The sequence below is a fragment of the Filicampus tigris genome, chromosome 11 (assembly GCF_054856515.1).
Source record: "Filicampus tigris isolate MCC_2025a chromosome 11, RoL_Ftig_1.0, whole genome shotgun sequence".
Classification (NCBI taxonomy): domain Eukaryota; kingdom Metazoa; phylum Chordata; class Actinopteri; order Syngnathiformes; family Syngnathidae; genus Filicampus; species Filicampus tigris.
Window position 1 is genome coordinate 10,160,691 of NC_141227.1, and position 14,536 is coordinate 10,175,226.

Consider the following 14,536-nt stretch of genomic DNA (forward strand, 5'->3'; position numbering starts at 1 on the left):
ATGGCCCAATGTGAATACTTTCTGATTTCCTTCTTGTTCCATGAAAGCAGACACGTTGCCTTTTTTTGATTTAAGCAAAACAAGACTTGAACATGAGCCTGGACTTAGGGAAATTAAAACAGATCAACATTTTAGGCCATTTTCTGACATGTTTGGAATCAAACATGACCCCACCCATATATTGCCAAACTTACAGTGACATGTCCCAATATGAAAGTCGTCTAATGCCCACCAAAACATCCACACCTGATTCTAAGGTCAATAATGACCAAATACCGGATATATTTCTCATTGCCAGAATATATGTATGTGAACATGTGGATATAAAAATGACAATTAATAGAGTGGACTCGCACATACCAATGGTCCAGCACGCGTAGATTATACCCACGTTTTCACTATTTGCCGGTCGCCATTTGCGGGGATCCACTCAGTCCAATTCACTCGTTCTCAAGTTATAGAAATATAGAGCATGAAAAGAGGAATATAAATATATATACATGTATTTTATGTACTGCAATTCTCTCAACTATGCCTCTGGATGGATGGAAGTGATATCGGTCCTATTCGGAATCTTTCAGGGGGCGTGTCACTTTACAGGTTGCGCTATTTGACAAATGTTGAGTTGAATGTACTCAGCACGTTGACCCATAATTTGAGCTAAAAAATAGAAGGGATTGGTTTTTGCTTCCTGTTGTTGCCATTAGAATATTTATGAAATCTCCATCCCTTTCCTTAACGCGCAGACTGATGATAAATAAACCACATCTTGCCCCGGGTGGGCGGGGCTGATGGATTTATTGGTCCCCACACAAACACCAGCATGCTTGTCTCTCACCCAGGAAGTGGAGAGAATCAATCCCTGCATCCATGAGAGAACAAATGTGATTCGTGAGGGATTTTGATGAGTGATTGCGGTTGATTCAAGTCAGCTCTGCTGCTGCTGCATCATATGTGTTTGGATTTTGTCACACTTGCTCAGAGCAAACAGCGAAACAAATGGCTTGTCTTTCACCTCCTGTCTAGAAAAAAAATGGACAAAGTCTTGCGAATTATTGTGGGTATTCCACTGAAGAGAATGTGAGCTTTAATAAAACTAAGAAACAGTCAGGCACTGGTTGGATGAGTTCAGAGAAAGGTTGTTGTAAAACAGCAGCCATGTTCAGAGCAGTCAGCCGGGAGTACACTCAACGTTTTCGGATTTGGCTTCTTCTGCTGGACATAAAATTGAAAGAAGACCTGTGTGCAGTGCAGCACCACATTCGTGATTATAGTGTGTTGAGAAGTTTGTATTTTCATGGCATTTGTTACCAGTCACCTTGTCGTAGCTTGCATGTTTCGTCCGGTAGTGACTCTTGATATTGAATTTCTTGAAAACAGCCACAGTCTCTTAGCGAACTCGGCGGACACAGTTGTTTTGTATTTCGATAACTTCCACTTATCCTGGAAGCAACGCCCTCTCTGTCGACATTCTTTTACTCCGCTACAGTCTCTATTTTAGAAACGGGCAGGAAAGGACCACAGAAAAGGTCAGGCAGCAAGACACCTAAAACGACTTTGAGAGTGGTGTGGTTGGAGAAGCAGAGCGCGCTCGGAGCACATTTCGGAAAGCACCCGAGAGTGCAGCCATAGGTCTGCTGCTCTCTGGTGGTTAAATATAAAAGCTTTTTTTTTTTTTTTTTAACGTGTATTTTGTGCTGTGGTCAACACTACTACGGGGTCATTCATTATTAATTTTATTCCAGAGGCCGTGGGCCGGTAGAAATGTGGACACGAGCCTTATTTGGTCCCCGGGCCAAACTTTGGACATCTGTGGTTTATAAGAAAGCTGAAATGACCCTAGACTAAATCTGCGAGACCACAAACTTGATGAATCTTTATTTAATTGATGCACAGCTTTAGTGTAAAAGATTGACATTCTATGAGCATGATAAGTTATGTAAATGTTATACTCCAATGATTAATCTGCGTCAGAGTTAAATGGATAAACACTGAGGAAGGCATAGAAATATTGACAAAAAAAAAGCACACTACTTTAAATGGAATAGCAATATGATGCATAACAAGTAGGTGATTTGAGGTTCTCTTTGAGCTGTGGCCGCTCGATGAATAAGAGCCACGCGTCTCTTAAGCACGCCAAACATCCACATGCTTTAAAGATGAACTTCAGCAAAACACTCAGTTGGTTAAAAAGCAAATGGCGCTCTATTTATACAGCACCTTTCTATATTCAAGGTACTTAAAGGGCTTTTAAAATGTCGCCTCATTCACGCAATGATGATAGCGTACGTGGCCATGGTAGGAAATTAAATGTCTGCAGCACACAAAGAAACCTGAGCCAGCCTGGAATATTTCACATTTGGAAAGAAACACTACGATTTCTTTCAGAGCCACAGCGCGTGATTCACACGTTGCCAGAACATGGGCTTGCTTTTGCTTCCACTGAGAATCAAGTGTTGCACAATTTATTACATCCTAAACAGTCGCGTCATGATTTCAACATGTTTTCAGAACACGGGCTGCTTTTGCTTGCACCAGGATTCATGTGTGGTACAGTTTAATAAAACATGAACAGTGGCATTGTCATTTTAACAAGTTTCAGGAAGGACAAAGGCAAGACGCAGGCTGGATTTATTTCCAGGAGTCTCACGTTCTGCTGCTTTGTAATAACTTGAGTATTTTCTTGGATGTAAGGCGTGTAGTGTGTCAGCACAGTGAGTGACGAGGAGGAGGTCAGTGGGTTTTGCCTGCGGTGCTGCTCAGTGCTCAGAATTCGACTCCGTTTCAGCCTCTCGATGCATGCGGCTGAGGAGTTCCATCAGACTTTCCAGCTGCGGGTTCCCTCCGAACGCCCTGATCAGATGGTAAGACTCGGCCTCCAGCTCTCGCAGAGTCTGACGGGTGTATGCGAACGAGCCCACCTTCTCCAGGTAGTCCACACAGTAGCGCTTGATGTCCAAGTTGTCGGTGCGCTGTCTAAGTATGTTCTGCACCTGGGTGCTCTCCGGACGTGACCAGATGGCGTGGATGGTGGGGAAAGAGAACTTGCCCTCAGTCAGGTCCTCGCAGAAACTTTTGTTCTCGCTGTACTCGCGCGAGCTCAGGTTGGCGTAGTCATCCCGGATTTGAAAGAAGAGGCCCAGCGTGTCCAGGAGGGGCTTCAAGTCCTGCTTCCAGTCAGAGAAGAGTTGCATCAGACCCACGGCCAGGCCGAAGAGACCCCCGGTTTTCTGCAGCACCATGTTGCGGTACTCCTGCTCTGTGGGACAGGTGTACGTGTCCCTCCAGTGGATGTCCAGGCCCTGGCCGCGGTGCAGCTCCAGCAGCTGCCGGGTGAAAACGCGCACGGCCTCGGGGTTGTCCAGTGTCAACACCTTCTCCAAACCCAGAAAGTACACGTAGTTGGCCGAGTTGATGACTGAGGGAACGCCGTAGATGCTGTGGGCCACAGGGAAACCTCGCCGCAGGTTGGAGTTGTCCTCGATGTCGTCTATGAGCAAGCTGGCGTTGTGCAACATCTCAGTCACTTCGATGATCACCTGAATTCGGAAGACAACGCAATCTCAATTAAGTGACCTTTTAATAGACGGTGTGTACAGGCATATTGTTGATGCACTACAGCTTGTACACAGCAGAGGGCGCCGTGTTTACATGCTCTATCACCAGTCAAACGGTGACATGATTGAACTACTACACGTACACGCTTTTGTAAATGAATGCAGGACTACACACCCCCTAAAAGCATTGTAATTAGCATTATAAGACAAAAAGTATCAGAAAAATATCAATAAGATGATGCATTGCTTTTGGGAAAAATTTCTTTTGGAGCCACCACATACCGTTGTGTTCCTAAGTTTGCCCTGGCAAGATTTGTAGAGTGTGTACAGTTCTTGAAAGAAATCCATCAGGCAAAAACTGTTTTTTGCAAAGTAGCCTGAATTTTAACTGAGGTTGCGTTCTGGTTTTCTTTGCATCTCAAATAATCTTCCTGGCAATAGTGACAGAATTCTTTGTTGATCTACCTGCCTTTGTCTTGGCATCAGCAGAACCACTAACTGTACACTTCTTTATCAGCGTTTGAACACTACCCAGTTGGCATTTTCAAATATTTACACTGTACATCCTTTTTCTGATTTACTTTTTCCTCACAGGTCCTGAGTTATTTTGCTTTCCCCGCGGCTCAGTATCAAGCAAAGTGAGTGCATCCCTGGATGAAATGTTGAGGGCTTGCCCTTTTATTCAAGCAGTCACGTGTGGAAACGTAAGCCTGAAAAGCCATTTAAATGTGTATGTATTACCAGGACAAAATTTGAGTGATTTCAGTTGTCCTTGTGATTTAAAAATGGCACACAACTATGAGACAACAAATGACTTCACTTGACCATAATCCCTAAATTAAAAAAATGTTTTCCTCATCATCAGTTGTATACTTGGAAAAATTGCCAGTAATGTAGTTGACAAACTCCTCCTGTAAGTTTATAAGCACAATGGTATCATCTACATAACCTAACTTAATTGGCTTTCACCTTAACCATTTTTAACCCACAAAATCCAAAACGGAGTCTTTTTTTACTCTGGAAACTTCTACATTGATGTTGAATGACTAAAATGGAACCATTAATACCCTTCCCTTTTGAGATCATATAGGAGACACAAAGTAGTTAAGTCAAACGCTGGCCATGTGATTTAAAGGCTGGTGGGGGCGAGAGCTGTTTGCACAAAGAGAGGCTCAGTGGGTCAGGCAGATGGCCAAGGCTGCCTAACACAATCTTTCACTAACCCTGAAACCTTAGTGAGTCACTTTACACATTGGTGTATGCTGTTGAACTTGGAAAAAATGTGACTAGGTAGGTACTCCAATTCCTGTAAAGAAACAGACAACATGGATGGACCGTTTTCAGATTCTATAACATGGTGCTATTTGTACAGTTTGTTGGTTTATCAACATGTTGGAAACCTTTAATCCAAGGTATGTGCTTCCGAGCCGCAAATAGTTTTGCCAAGGTCGCCTCACCTGTCCAAGTTTAAATTAGAAAAGATCATGAGAGCGCTAGAAATGCTGCATGCAGGGATGAAAGGTTTACGTGATAAGCCTTAATGATATCAGAGCTTTTAATTGGTTCAAAGCTAAGGTAGGGAGAAGAATTTGGTTTAGTTTGTTTTACCGGTACACATGTCCCTATATCGAGCGACTGTAACAGAAATTGCAAATACCTACCACCTATGCCGCCAGAGCAAATCCAATATTCCCATCAATAACAGCTCCAAGATAACAAGTACGGCACCAGCAATTGCTTTGGATTGAATTTAGTCAGACTGCCAACGTGCTGTATGCCTTCACTGATCCACAAGTCTTCATTGATTAGCACCACACTTTGCTGACTGTGGAAGTCACAGTTTGCCAAAGCCGCAAACGGCGACCTATTAACAATGCAGGCATGTCTTTGCCACAAACAAGCGTCAGTCAGTGCAGTCAGTCAGTCAGTGCAATATACTGAGGGGCAGTCAGTTGTGAGCAGGCTGTCTTTTTGTCATTTAGCGAGCCTGCACAAGCAGGGTTGTGCCAGACAAGGCAGTGGGTGGAACGGATGAGGCCTCACGCCTCTGAGTTATTCAAAGTGAATCACACTAAAATACTGTGTATGAGGTCTTCGGTTATTCTGCAGTTCTGTTCCTACGGTGGCAGCATAACCTGAATTTGTACACAAGCAGGCCAGGAACATACGACATTCAAATGCAAAAACAGTAAGTACAGTGGTAACTAAGTCTCCCTACGACATATTCTTATGCGGCTACCCAAACTAGTTATTGCATTGTGCCGGTGTATATTTTGTACATTAATGACTAAGATTACATGAATGTCCAATCGAATGGGTTAAGAGCTGCGTGTCTGACCACATGAACTAGACTGTTTTCTGGGAAAGAATAAACTAGTTATTTGGTCCATTTCAGGCCCCACTGCAGTGCAATCTGACTCAAGTCAAGTGGAACTTGCAATGTTCCACTTAAGTGAAAATGGATATTTTTTCTTATGAAAGCATCCAGCATTTATGAGTGGATACAAGTTACGTGACTGCCATCTAGTTCTTGGCGACGTCTTACACAGGCTGTGACTCTGCATTTGTCACATGAAATGTACAAGAAGCAGCTTGAAACAGCAGAAAAAGTCAGAAATGACACATTTAAAGAGTAAAAACATACAATGTTCAACAAAAATGAGTAAAGCCTTGAGTAAAGTAAACTTATCCATTAGGGATGTCACAATATTGGCAATATTGTGATAATAATATTGCCACAATATATCGTCGTCGTCATGTCACGATATTAATAGCAGCAAATCTGTTTAAGAGCCCAAGTTGTTTTCCATTTGTGCAGTTCCAGCACCCTCCGGTGGTTACTTTATTAGTGCAGTTTAATTTGATGCCACCTACTGCATGTTTAAGTCCCACGCTAATCACCAATAGGGGCCCACGACTGGCAAAGCCTATTTTTTTTGTGAATGCTGGTATTATGTACAAAAACAGAATATTGAGTTGTTGTTGTTTTTAAACAAGAGGTCTTTATTTTTACAATATCGTGAGCTTTTTATATATTGCCAACCTCCCCACAATATTGTGATAATTATCGCATCCTGATGTTCATATCGTGATATTATCGTGTCGTGACATCCCCATTATCCATTTATTGTTGCGCACAAAAAAATGACAGTGGGTAAATTATTTCTAAAATGTTACTTTACTCAACTTCAACTGATGCGTTTTCCATTTTTTTGCAACATTTATATGATTTATTTTTTTGGGTACAGACAGTCAAATTTCATTTGCAAAAAAATGAGTCATTGTTAGTGAAGTATGCCATAGAAAACATTGATTCTGAAAGGAAAGCTTTTCTAACAAATCTGTTGGGAATGGACAGCATCCATTTGTATATATGGCTACTGATATACAGAATATTGTGATGCTAGCCATTCTGCAACGCTAGAAGGAGAACAGAACAAGCGCAACATCTCAACATGTGCTGTACAGAGACACATATTACACCTTCTGTACTGTACATGTCCAAATGAATGACACAGTAGGCCCAATGTCACTCCCTTCATCTATCTGAAGGCACACTTGTTTCCATGGCGGCGCCTTCTTGGCAGCAGAACGCTAATGATGCCGAGAGGAGTGCTCTCAGTCTGCGTGATGGGTTCAGCAGGAGTTTACCGAGCACCACGCAAAGAGGGGGAGGGGGCGTGCTGTGCCATAATTCACCGCAATTGGAATTAGAAGGCTTGTGGCAGAGGACCAAAGTCAGATTTGTTAATAATATGAACATGTGGAGGTCACGTGGAGTGCAAACAGAAAACAAGTAGGAAGGGGAGCACACGGGCACACATTCAGTCACCCATGAGGCAACATGATGTGTAAAATGCCTTGTGGGATGCCGAGTTTGTCAGTCTAACAATGTCACCATGTGACATAAATGTACATTGGAACTGTACTTTGTGCCTCTCATTCAAATTGCAAGAAAAGAAACCACCATTGCCGAGGAAAAACAACCAATCAGAGATAGGCCTCACTAAGGTGTCAATCATTTGCTCTGCAGTTACGGGCACATCTCAGCCCCGAAGGCTGACCTGTTACGCTGGGCTGTGGGAGCTTTGCTGAAACTATGGCGGAATATTCACACCATTTCCAGGGGGCGGAGGCGACGGGTGGGTTGGGGGGTATTTTGGTAAATGCCATTCCAAAATTGCATACAATTTACAACAGCTGTGAGGTACTGGAAACGTTGAAAGACGCATCTTGCAAGAGTTTGAACATGACCGTGAAAAGCTTTTTTGCCCCTCATGTTATTGCGTAAATTCACGGCACAATGGATAATTCAAAGAAGACAACAAAGATGATATTTTCAGACTTTGTTAAAGGATTATTTTGTGCCATAATGTAATAAAGACATCATAGTGCTTTGGTGCCTTTACTGGTAGGCTGAGTCAGGTTTAAAATAAAAATAATGCCAAATTTTGCGCAATACTTAGTGAGTCAAGGGTGGATTAAACCCAATTTTGCCAGATGATTGTGGCATGGAATGCATTTGACTGCCAATCTAACCTCTGTTATTACGTTAACATATCAATCCGTCCAATAAGTAATGGGCTAGAGTTGTTTCTTTGCCAGGTTCGACAATGCATCTAACCACTGCTACCAGAAGCTGAATCATTTCTATTTGAATCGTTAAACTTAAATAATTGCATTGAAAAATTGAATTTGAATTACATAATATGAATTTGTATTGTTTGATTTGAATTATTGCAGTTAGAAAAAACTCAATCTGAATTGTACAATTTGAATATATTAGTTTGGAACTGAAGTCAAACTGAAGTTAAAATTATGAAATGTATTTTAAGTTCGCTGAAACTCTCATTGAAAACTAAATTCTGTATATTTTCACATTCTGTTTTATAAATACAAATTCAGTTCTTTTCTCAACAAATTCAGTTCGCTTGACAGACATCCAGGTATTTTAGGAAGAACAATCGATCACAGTTACACAGATCTCCTCTTCGACCAATCAGCACCATCATTTTTGAGCATGTGACACGGGGGTCTCCAGAAAGTCAAATCTGCTACGCAGCTCTTTACTGTTGTGATACATGTGATCGGGTCAGGGAGGGATGAAAAGGTGCTTGCTTTCAAATATAGGTAAGACAGTATATTGTTCAACACCACACCCTAAGCATCACTGACACCTAGGGGTAGAAACTGCACAGCGCACATATCAATAGACAGTACTGTTTAAAATATACTGTATTAAAGCCTACTTTTTCTAAATGATTTTGTTGCGGAGAGCTAGAACTGTATGTGAATTTAGGGGGATTCACCGGAGAGCCTCATCCAAACAGTCACTCGAATCAAAGAGCGTGACCGGACACGGTGATAGAGAACAGCGTGGCTTTATTAGGACTTCAATCCATTCCACAGAGCTCAATAACTGACTCAATCCCGGCGCATACACGACGACAAAACGGCGCGCATCTGCCGCTAACTGTTAACGGCTAACAGACTCGATACGCCTCACGTTAGGACCCCTTAGCTGTCCAACAATATGCCAGACATAAATCAACGTAAAGAAAGGACCCATTAGCTGCCCGAAAATATGTCCGGTGCAAAACACACGAACCAAACAGCAAACCAATGCCTGTGTAAACAAAGCAGTAATGAGGAATTTACAACAGATTTCATGTGGCATACTATGAAAATACCTGCATTAATACTTGCCTTTGCACGATCACATCAATTCGGAAAAGTGGGCTTGAATTTATTACAAACAGTAGGCCAAGGGCTCATCTCATTCCGCTAAATGCACATTCTTAGGTTCTCGCTCCTAACTCCTCTATTTACATGATAACGCCTCCCACCTGAAATTCCATCCAGGTTCCGTACACTTTCAGACAACCTGAAATGCATTTCATATTTTTAAATTCAGTTTCAAGTATCCTGGATGTCAGTTCCAAACTAATAAATTCTAATTTTAAAATTCAGACTCAGTGTTTCAATGCAATGATTCCAATCAAACAATAAAATTCAATTCATGCAATTCAAATTTTGTTTTGCAATGCAATTATTCAAGTTTAGAGATTCAAATTCAAATATAAATGACTCAAAACCAGTTCCTGGTGGCGCATATTTCAGCCCATAGGCTGGACTCTAAATGTGGGCTGAGATGAGGTTTATGACCAAAAGCAATCTACCGCTACTGCATCAAAATTATGCAACCATACCATCTACATTGATGCTCATTGTCACTGACCCATACAGTATGACTCGTGTATATACTGTGTGTTATGTGTCAGGCTTTACAGTAGCATCATAGGCTAACTTTTGTATTAACAACATAACAGAACATGATTAATAGTGTGTAAGTAACTTAAGTCATTCAAGACACATTGGAAGTATAGAACAGCAATTGTGAGTCTAGTAAGACTGTCCTCAAAGTCATATCTTTTTAAATGTTGTACTTTTTTTCCGCTTGATGGAACTTATATACATCTGACGAGACGTATAATTTAGATTAATCTATAACTTCAATTGGTTTTATGTTCTAGTTGCTTTATATTCAACAGAATTGGAGACTTCAGCAATAAAGTACACTGACACCATGTTCATTTTAGGCTTACCATACTATTTTATGGCTATTTAAAACATGTCTTGTTGATTGGGCAATTACCCTAAGTATTTATTTATTTCATTTCATTTCAATTACTCACCTGCAGTTTGTCCTCTGGAACATTGAGCCAGTGGTTGAATGCTTGAGCAAGTTTTGTCCGCACCTGTTTTCCTGTGGAGACAATAATAATGAAAAGTGGTTTGATTGTTTGAATCCATTTGATGTGATGCTAAATCACCAGCTAACTAAGAGAAAAAAAACGTCATCACTATGTGTGGCTGGTGTTGATTTTATATTCTGGATTCTGTATTGGTTAGTATGTGGTGTACAATTAGCCGATTAGTCTTAATTGCAGGTGGGGAGTACTTCAAATTCAACACTAACTGGTAGGTGGTAGCAGCAGGATCCCCGAAAAAAATCTATATTAGAAGGAATATCATTTTGTACAGCATTTCTCTTACTGAACATCATGTTTCAATGTTCAATTTATAAATTAGAAAGTTCCAACACTGAGTGATGGTGGTGTTTGTGAAGTTGGACAGGAACTCACCTGGCAGTTGTAACAAGTATTTGTATGGCTCTAGGAGAATTCGCTCTGAGGCTGCTACTGGCTCACCCTCCATCACTTCAAAAGTATTTGAAGTCTTGTTGTGGGAAGAGAAAAATGAAAGATTTTCATGAAAATAAAACCCCTTTGGAATGTGCATTAACCCGAATAATGATATATATTATATGTATGTATAATTTTATTTGAATCATGGCACACATCATGACCATTGAGGATGTTAAACTTTAAAATAATCAAATGCAATCGTGTGAGACATGGCTGGACTTAATACCGATTGCTGCAAACATACAAAAGTAGTAAGCGATAAGATTTATTCAAATTTAGTACTTACACTCACCACATAGTCTTAATCAGAACCAAATACAAGAACTTAATTTATTTTGGGGGGAAAAATTACCTATGGAAGTAGTATTAAGAAATGTTTGTAAATGGAAGAATGCGGGGGGAAATTGCAATGAATGTACTGTATACGAACTGATCACATGACTGGATGTGTGGTATGGTATCAACCAGCAACAATGTATGAAAAAGAAAAGCAGCAGTTTAGTTCACGTGCATGAAATACTCATACATAATTTTAGACCTCAGACCATTTTATTACATATATTTATGTTGTGTTTTTATTGCACAGCACTTTGAGTTGCATTTTTGTGTATGAAAGGTGTTATATAAATAAATGTGATTGATTGATATTAAAAACTGCAACTTTAATGAAAAAATACTAAAGAAATACAAACGACTCAAATGAATAACAGTGGCCCTGTCTATCAGTGGATGATCAGTTAGTATAAAACCAAAAAAACCATATGAAGATCCAGCAGTGTATTATTGATCGTCTTCCATGTTTAATGATTACTTGGAGAAAGACAAAATTAAATATCTGTTTAAACAAAAAAACTTTGAATTCAGAAGACTCAAAGACACATTTAGTTGTCTACGATTTATCCTGTTCAGAGTCACGGTTGAGCTCGAGCCTATTGAAAAGTCATGACTGTAATTTAAAATACAGCAAGTGTCGCCAAATTGTCTTCAGCTCTACCTACCTTGGTTGTCTCCGATAACAGAATGGTGACTGGCCGTTCCTGTTAGCCTCACGGCTAGTGGACTGGCATTAGCATGCTAAGAAAATCGAGCCGCTAACGCGCATTTCGCTCTAGTTTTTAAACAGTAATGCTTTGATCGAATAGGGTATAGAGACGACAGAAGAGCCAAATCCACTCAGTGATATCAGTGTAGTAATCCACTAAACTAGCCAACCCATGGGATGTTGTGCTATGTTAGTTCCGGAACTGGGCAGATCTGTAAAATCTGCTGTCAGAATAGTTAGCTTGGTGAAGCTACATTTATATGCGCGTCGTGTTCAGTGTGTGTTGTATATATACAATAACATTGCCCGATTGCAACTTCCGGCTTGTACTTGATAAGGAAAGGAAAAGGGAAGGTCGAATCAGGACACAAGTTAGCCTAAAACAAACGCACCCATTTATTATAAACCTGGGGGTTGTAGTTTTTCTGTATTTTCTGTATTGTGTCAACCGGTAGGTACGTTTATTTTGTGTGGATTGCCATGGATATTTTTTCCTCCATTATAAACCAATCATCGAGAAGTGAGGCGTTTCCCATGGCGTTATTATCCAATTGGATTGCGCAGAAATGACAGGGCGTGATCAACACGCCCGTCAATCATACTCAGAAGGAGAGGAGGGGAGAGTGGGGGATTTGAGAAAGAGGCTGGCTGGAGAAGCTTCTCAACAAGGCAAACAGCAGTGCTCTGCGAAAACGACTTTAACTACCCGTGTTCAATATCAACCTGGGGCCGATGAGCGACGACGAAACCTCCCCCAGTTACCATTTAAATGTTCCTTTGGATTACTAGCACACTTTCGTCGAAAAACGGACGCGATTCTCAACTTGACAGCGTAGGTAAGACTGCTGTTGTTCGACAAAAGCCATCGCTATTTTGGACATCTTTTTACTAGCTCGCTGCCCTGCTTTCGAACCAGTCAGACTGCGTGTTCGCTAACTTGTTCACTGGTGATGCGGTGTCTTTGCACAATACTATAAGGGAATGAATGAATCCACCGGGCTAATGGCTGAAAAACAACTCGGGTCAGCGCGATCGCAAAGTTATGCGGTAAACAACAACCTTAGGCAAGTGAGACGGTTCCACCGGGGTTGACTAGTTCCAAGGCTGCTGGGGGGAGCACCATCGTTTGTGTTGTTGAGCGGAGGAATCCTCGTCGTCGAGCACAGTCTCATAGGCGTCAAAGTGATTTTACACGACAACACCGTGGGCGAAGCTTGGCGTCGATGCAGTGATTAAACGTCTTTTTTTCGTCGTGGCTAACTGTCAGTTGCAGTGTATTAAGTGCCAAAGCAGTTCTTACTATGTCGGGACAGAATGGGCTACCTTGTGTTTAAAGAAAAGCGAAACTCATTCGCTCCACCAGCCTTGCTCATAGATGCACAACGATGTGTTTCCCCGTTGGGATTTTTCTCTTTCGACGTGTTGTGTGTCCTTGGTGGTATTTGGACAAAACGGAGTCGACGTTTAGAGACATTCGAGGCTCCGGTTTTGCGTGCTGGCTGGTCACTCACTCACTCACTTGTATCGGGCACTCGGAGCTGTTTGTCTGGGGCGGATGACTCCGTGTTCTCGGCGTCCGTCGGATAAACACGGCGACCTCGACTCCTCTTCTAACAATACGACATTTATGTTAGTGGCGCTTCTACTATGTCAAGTCGTTGTGAGGCTGACCTTGTTGCGAACCGAATGTCGGGCTTGTTTCTTTGTCAGCGGCGAGTAGTGTGCAGACATGTCGCTAAAAAGAGCTCATTCCGCCAAAGTGACTTTTTAATTGGACGCTTGGCCGCTCGTACTTTGACCAACTTGACGCCTTTGTCGTCTCTTTTTCACATGTCACGTCCGTAAACGTTCAGCTCGGTGACAAGCGAGTGTTATTACACCTCTATTTTCGCTATCGAGCGACTGCACTCTTCCCCGAGTCTGCGGAGAAAGGAAACGCGAAGCGCCACGGAGCAGTTTGCATTTAAAAGCGATATTCTTCATCTCGGTGTTTAATGGCTTAGCTTGATAAGAGCGGGTGGATTGGATGCGCTGCTTGCGTACAAGTCCAAATGAAACGCTGTGGTTGTATCCGACTGTCAGCCACAGAAATGGCGTCATCCGCTGCTCTAGTGTTGCGAGTCGGTGCGGTGCAGGCAGGCAGGCGGACTGCACGATGCCCCCACCGTGTGTGTGTCTCTGTGAGAGACAGAAAGAGAGAGACAGCAAAAGTGTGTGTGCATGTTTGTTTGACTCAAACAACAGTACTGTAGTACATTGTCGTTGGATTTTTGCAGACCAGTGGGTTATGTGTGCCCTTCGCCACTACAAGGCAAACTGACGGACTATAACGCACACACACGGGCCATTACATAAAAAGCTTTGGACAACTCGTTATGAGAGTGATCAGCCCGCCACGGCTTACATTGCAACAGCGATACACAGTATTGGTGGAGGCTGGGGGGTGCTGGGGTCCAGTCCCCTAACGCCCGCCCATGTATTTGAAACCGAACCGAGTGCAACCACGAATCCGAAGGAAAGCGTGCACGCGAGGTGTTGGGACGTTTGCATGATGCCCAGGTTTTTGCCAAGCGGGGGGAATGACGTCATCAAAAAACTCGCTGAAGTTGTCATGCCTAACATCGTTTGAAATCTCTTTCAGCCTCGGATCCGCTGCACTGGTCACCTAAAGGACACGTAGAGAGATGAAGGTAGGCTCTTCTCACTTTTTCTTGCTCGCTTACTTCAAT

General features: G+C 42.1%; 2 protein-coding genes across 8 annotated transcripts in view; one reads left to right on the forward strand and one right to left on the reverse strand.

Moving 5' to 3' along the window:
* Window positions 1-1,851: 1,851 nt before the first annotated feature.
* Window positions 1,852-12,081, reverse strand: ggps1 (geranylgeranyl diphosphate synthase 1). The gene is made up of 4 exons (XM_086044515.1): window positions 11,764-12,081; window positions 10,703-10,796; window positions 10,253-10,323; window positions 1,852-3,539 (listed from the first exon to the last, which is right to left on the reverse strand). Exons 2-4 carry the CDS (start codon window positions 10,773-10,775, stop codon window positions 2,760-2,762), a joined length of 924 nt encoding a protein of 307 aa, XP_085900641.1. The 5' UTR covers window positions 10,776-10,796; window positions 11,764-12,081; the 3' UTR covers window positions 1,852-2,759.
* arid4b (AT-rich interaction domain 4B) overlaps window positions 4,754-14,536 on the forward strand; it is a 61,410-nt gene continuing 51,627 nt past the window's right edge. For 3 of the 7 annotated variants that reach the window (XM_086044505.1, XM_086044511.1, XM_086044512.1), the window contains exons 1-2: window positions 12,425-12,643; window positions 14,449-14,497. In XM_086044505.1, coding sequence (XP_085900631.1) covers window positions 14,492-14,497 — 6 coding nt within the window. In that variant the 5' untranslated portion in view covers window positions 12,425-12,643; window positions 14,449-14,491. Of the gene's footprint in view, window positions 4,848-12,423; window positions 12,644-12,983; window positions 13,437-14,448; window positions 14,498-14,536 lie in introns of those variants that run through there. The other 4 variants (XM_086044508.1, XM_086044510.1, XM_086044506.1 and 1 more) reach the window with 4 other exon arrangements.

Bases quoted from the DNA above. Each gene is read 5' to 3' on its own strand.
- ggps1 (XM_086044515.1), bottom strand. From the start codon at position 10,775: ATGGAGGGTGAGCCAGTAGCAGCCTCAGAGCGAATTCTCCTAGAGCCA. The intron at 10,324-10,702 runs GTGAGTTCCTGT...TTGTCTCCACAG, and splicing joins ATACTTGTTACAACTGCCAG to GAAAACAGGTGCGGACAAAA. The intron at 3,540-10,252 runs GTGAGTAATTGA...TTCCGAATTCAG, and splicing joins TTCCAGAGGACAAACTGCAG to GTGATCATCGAAGTGACTGA.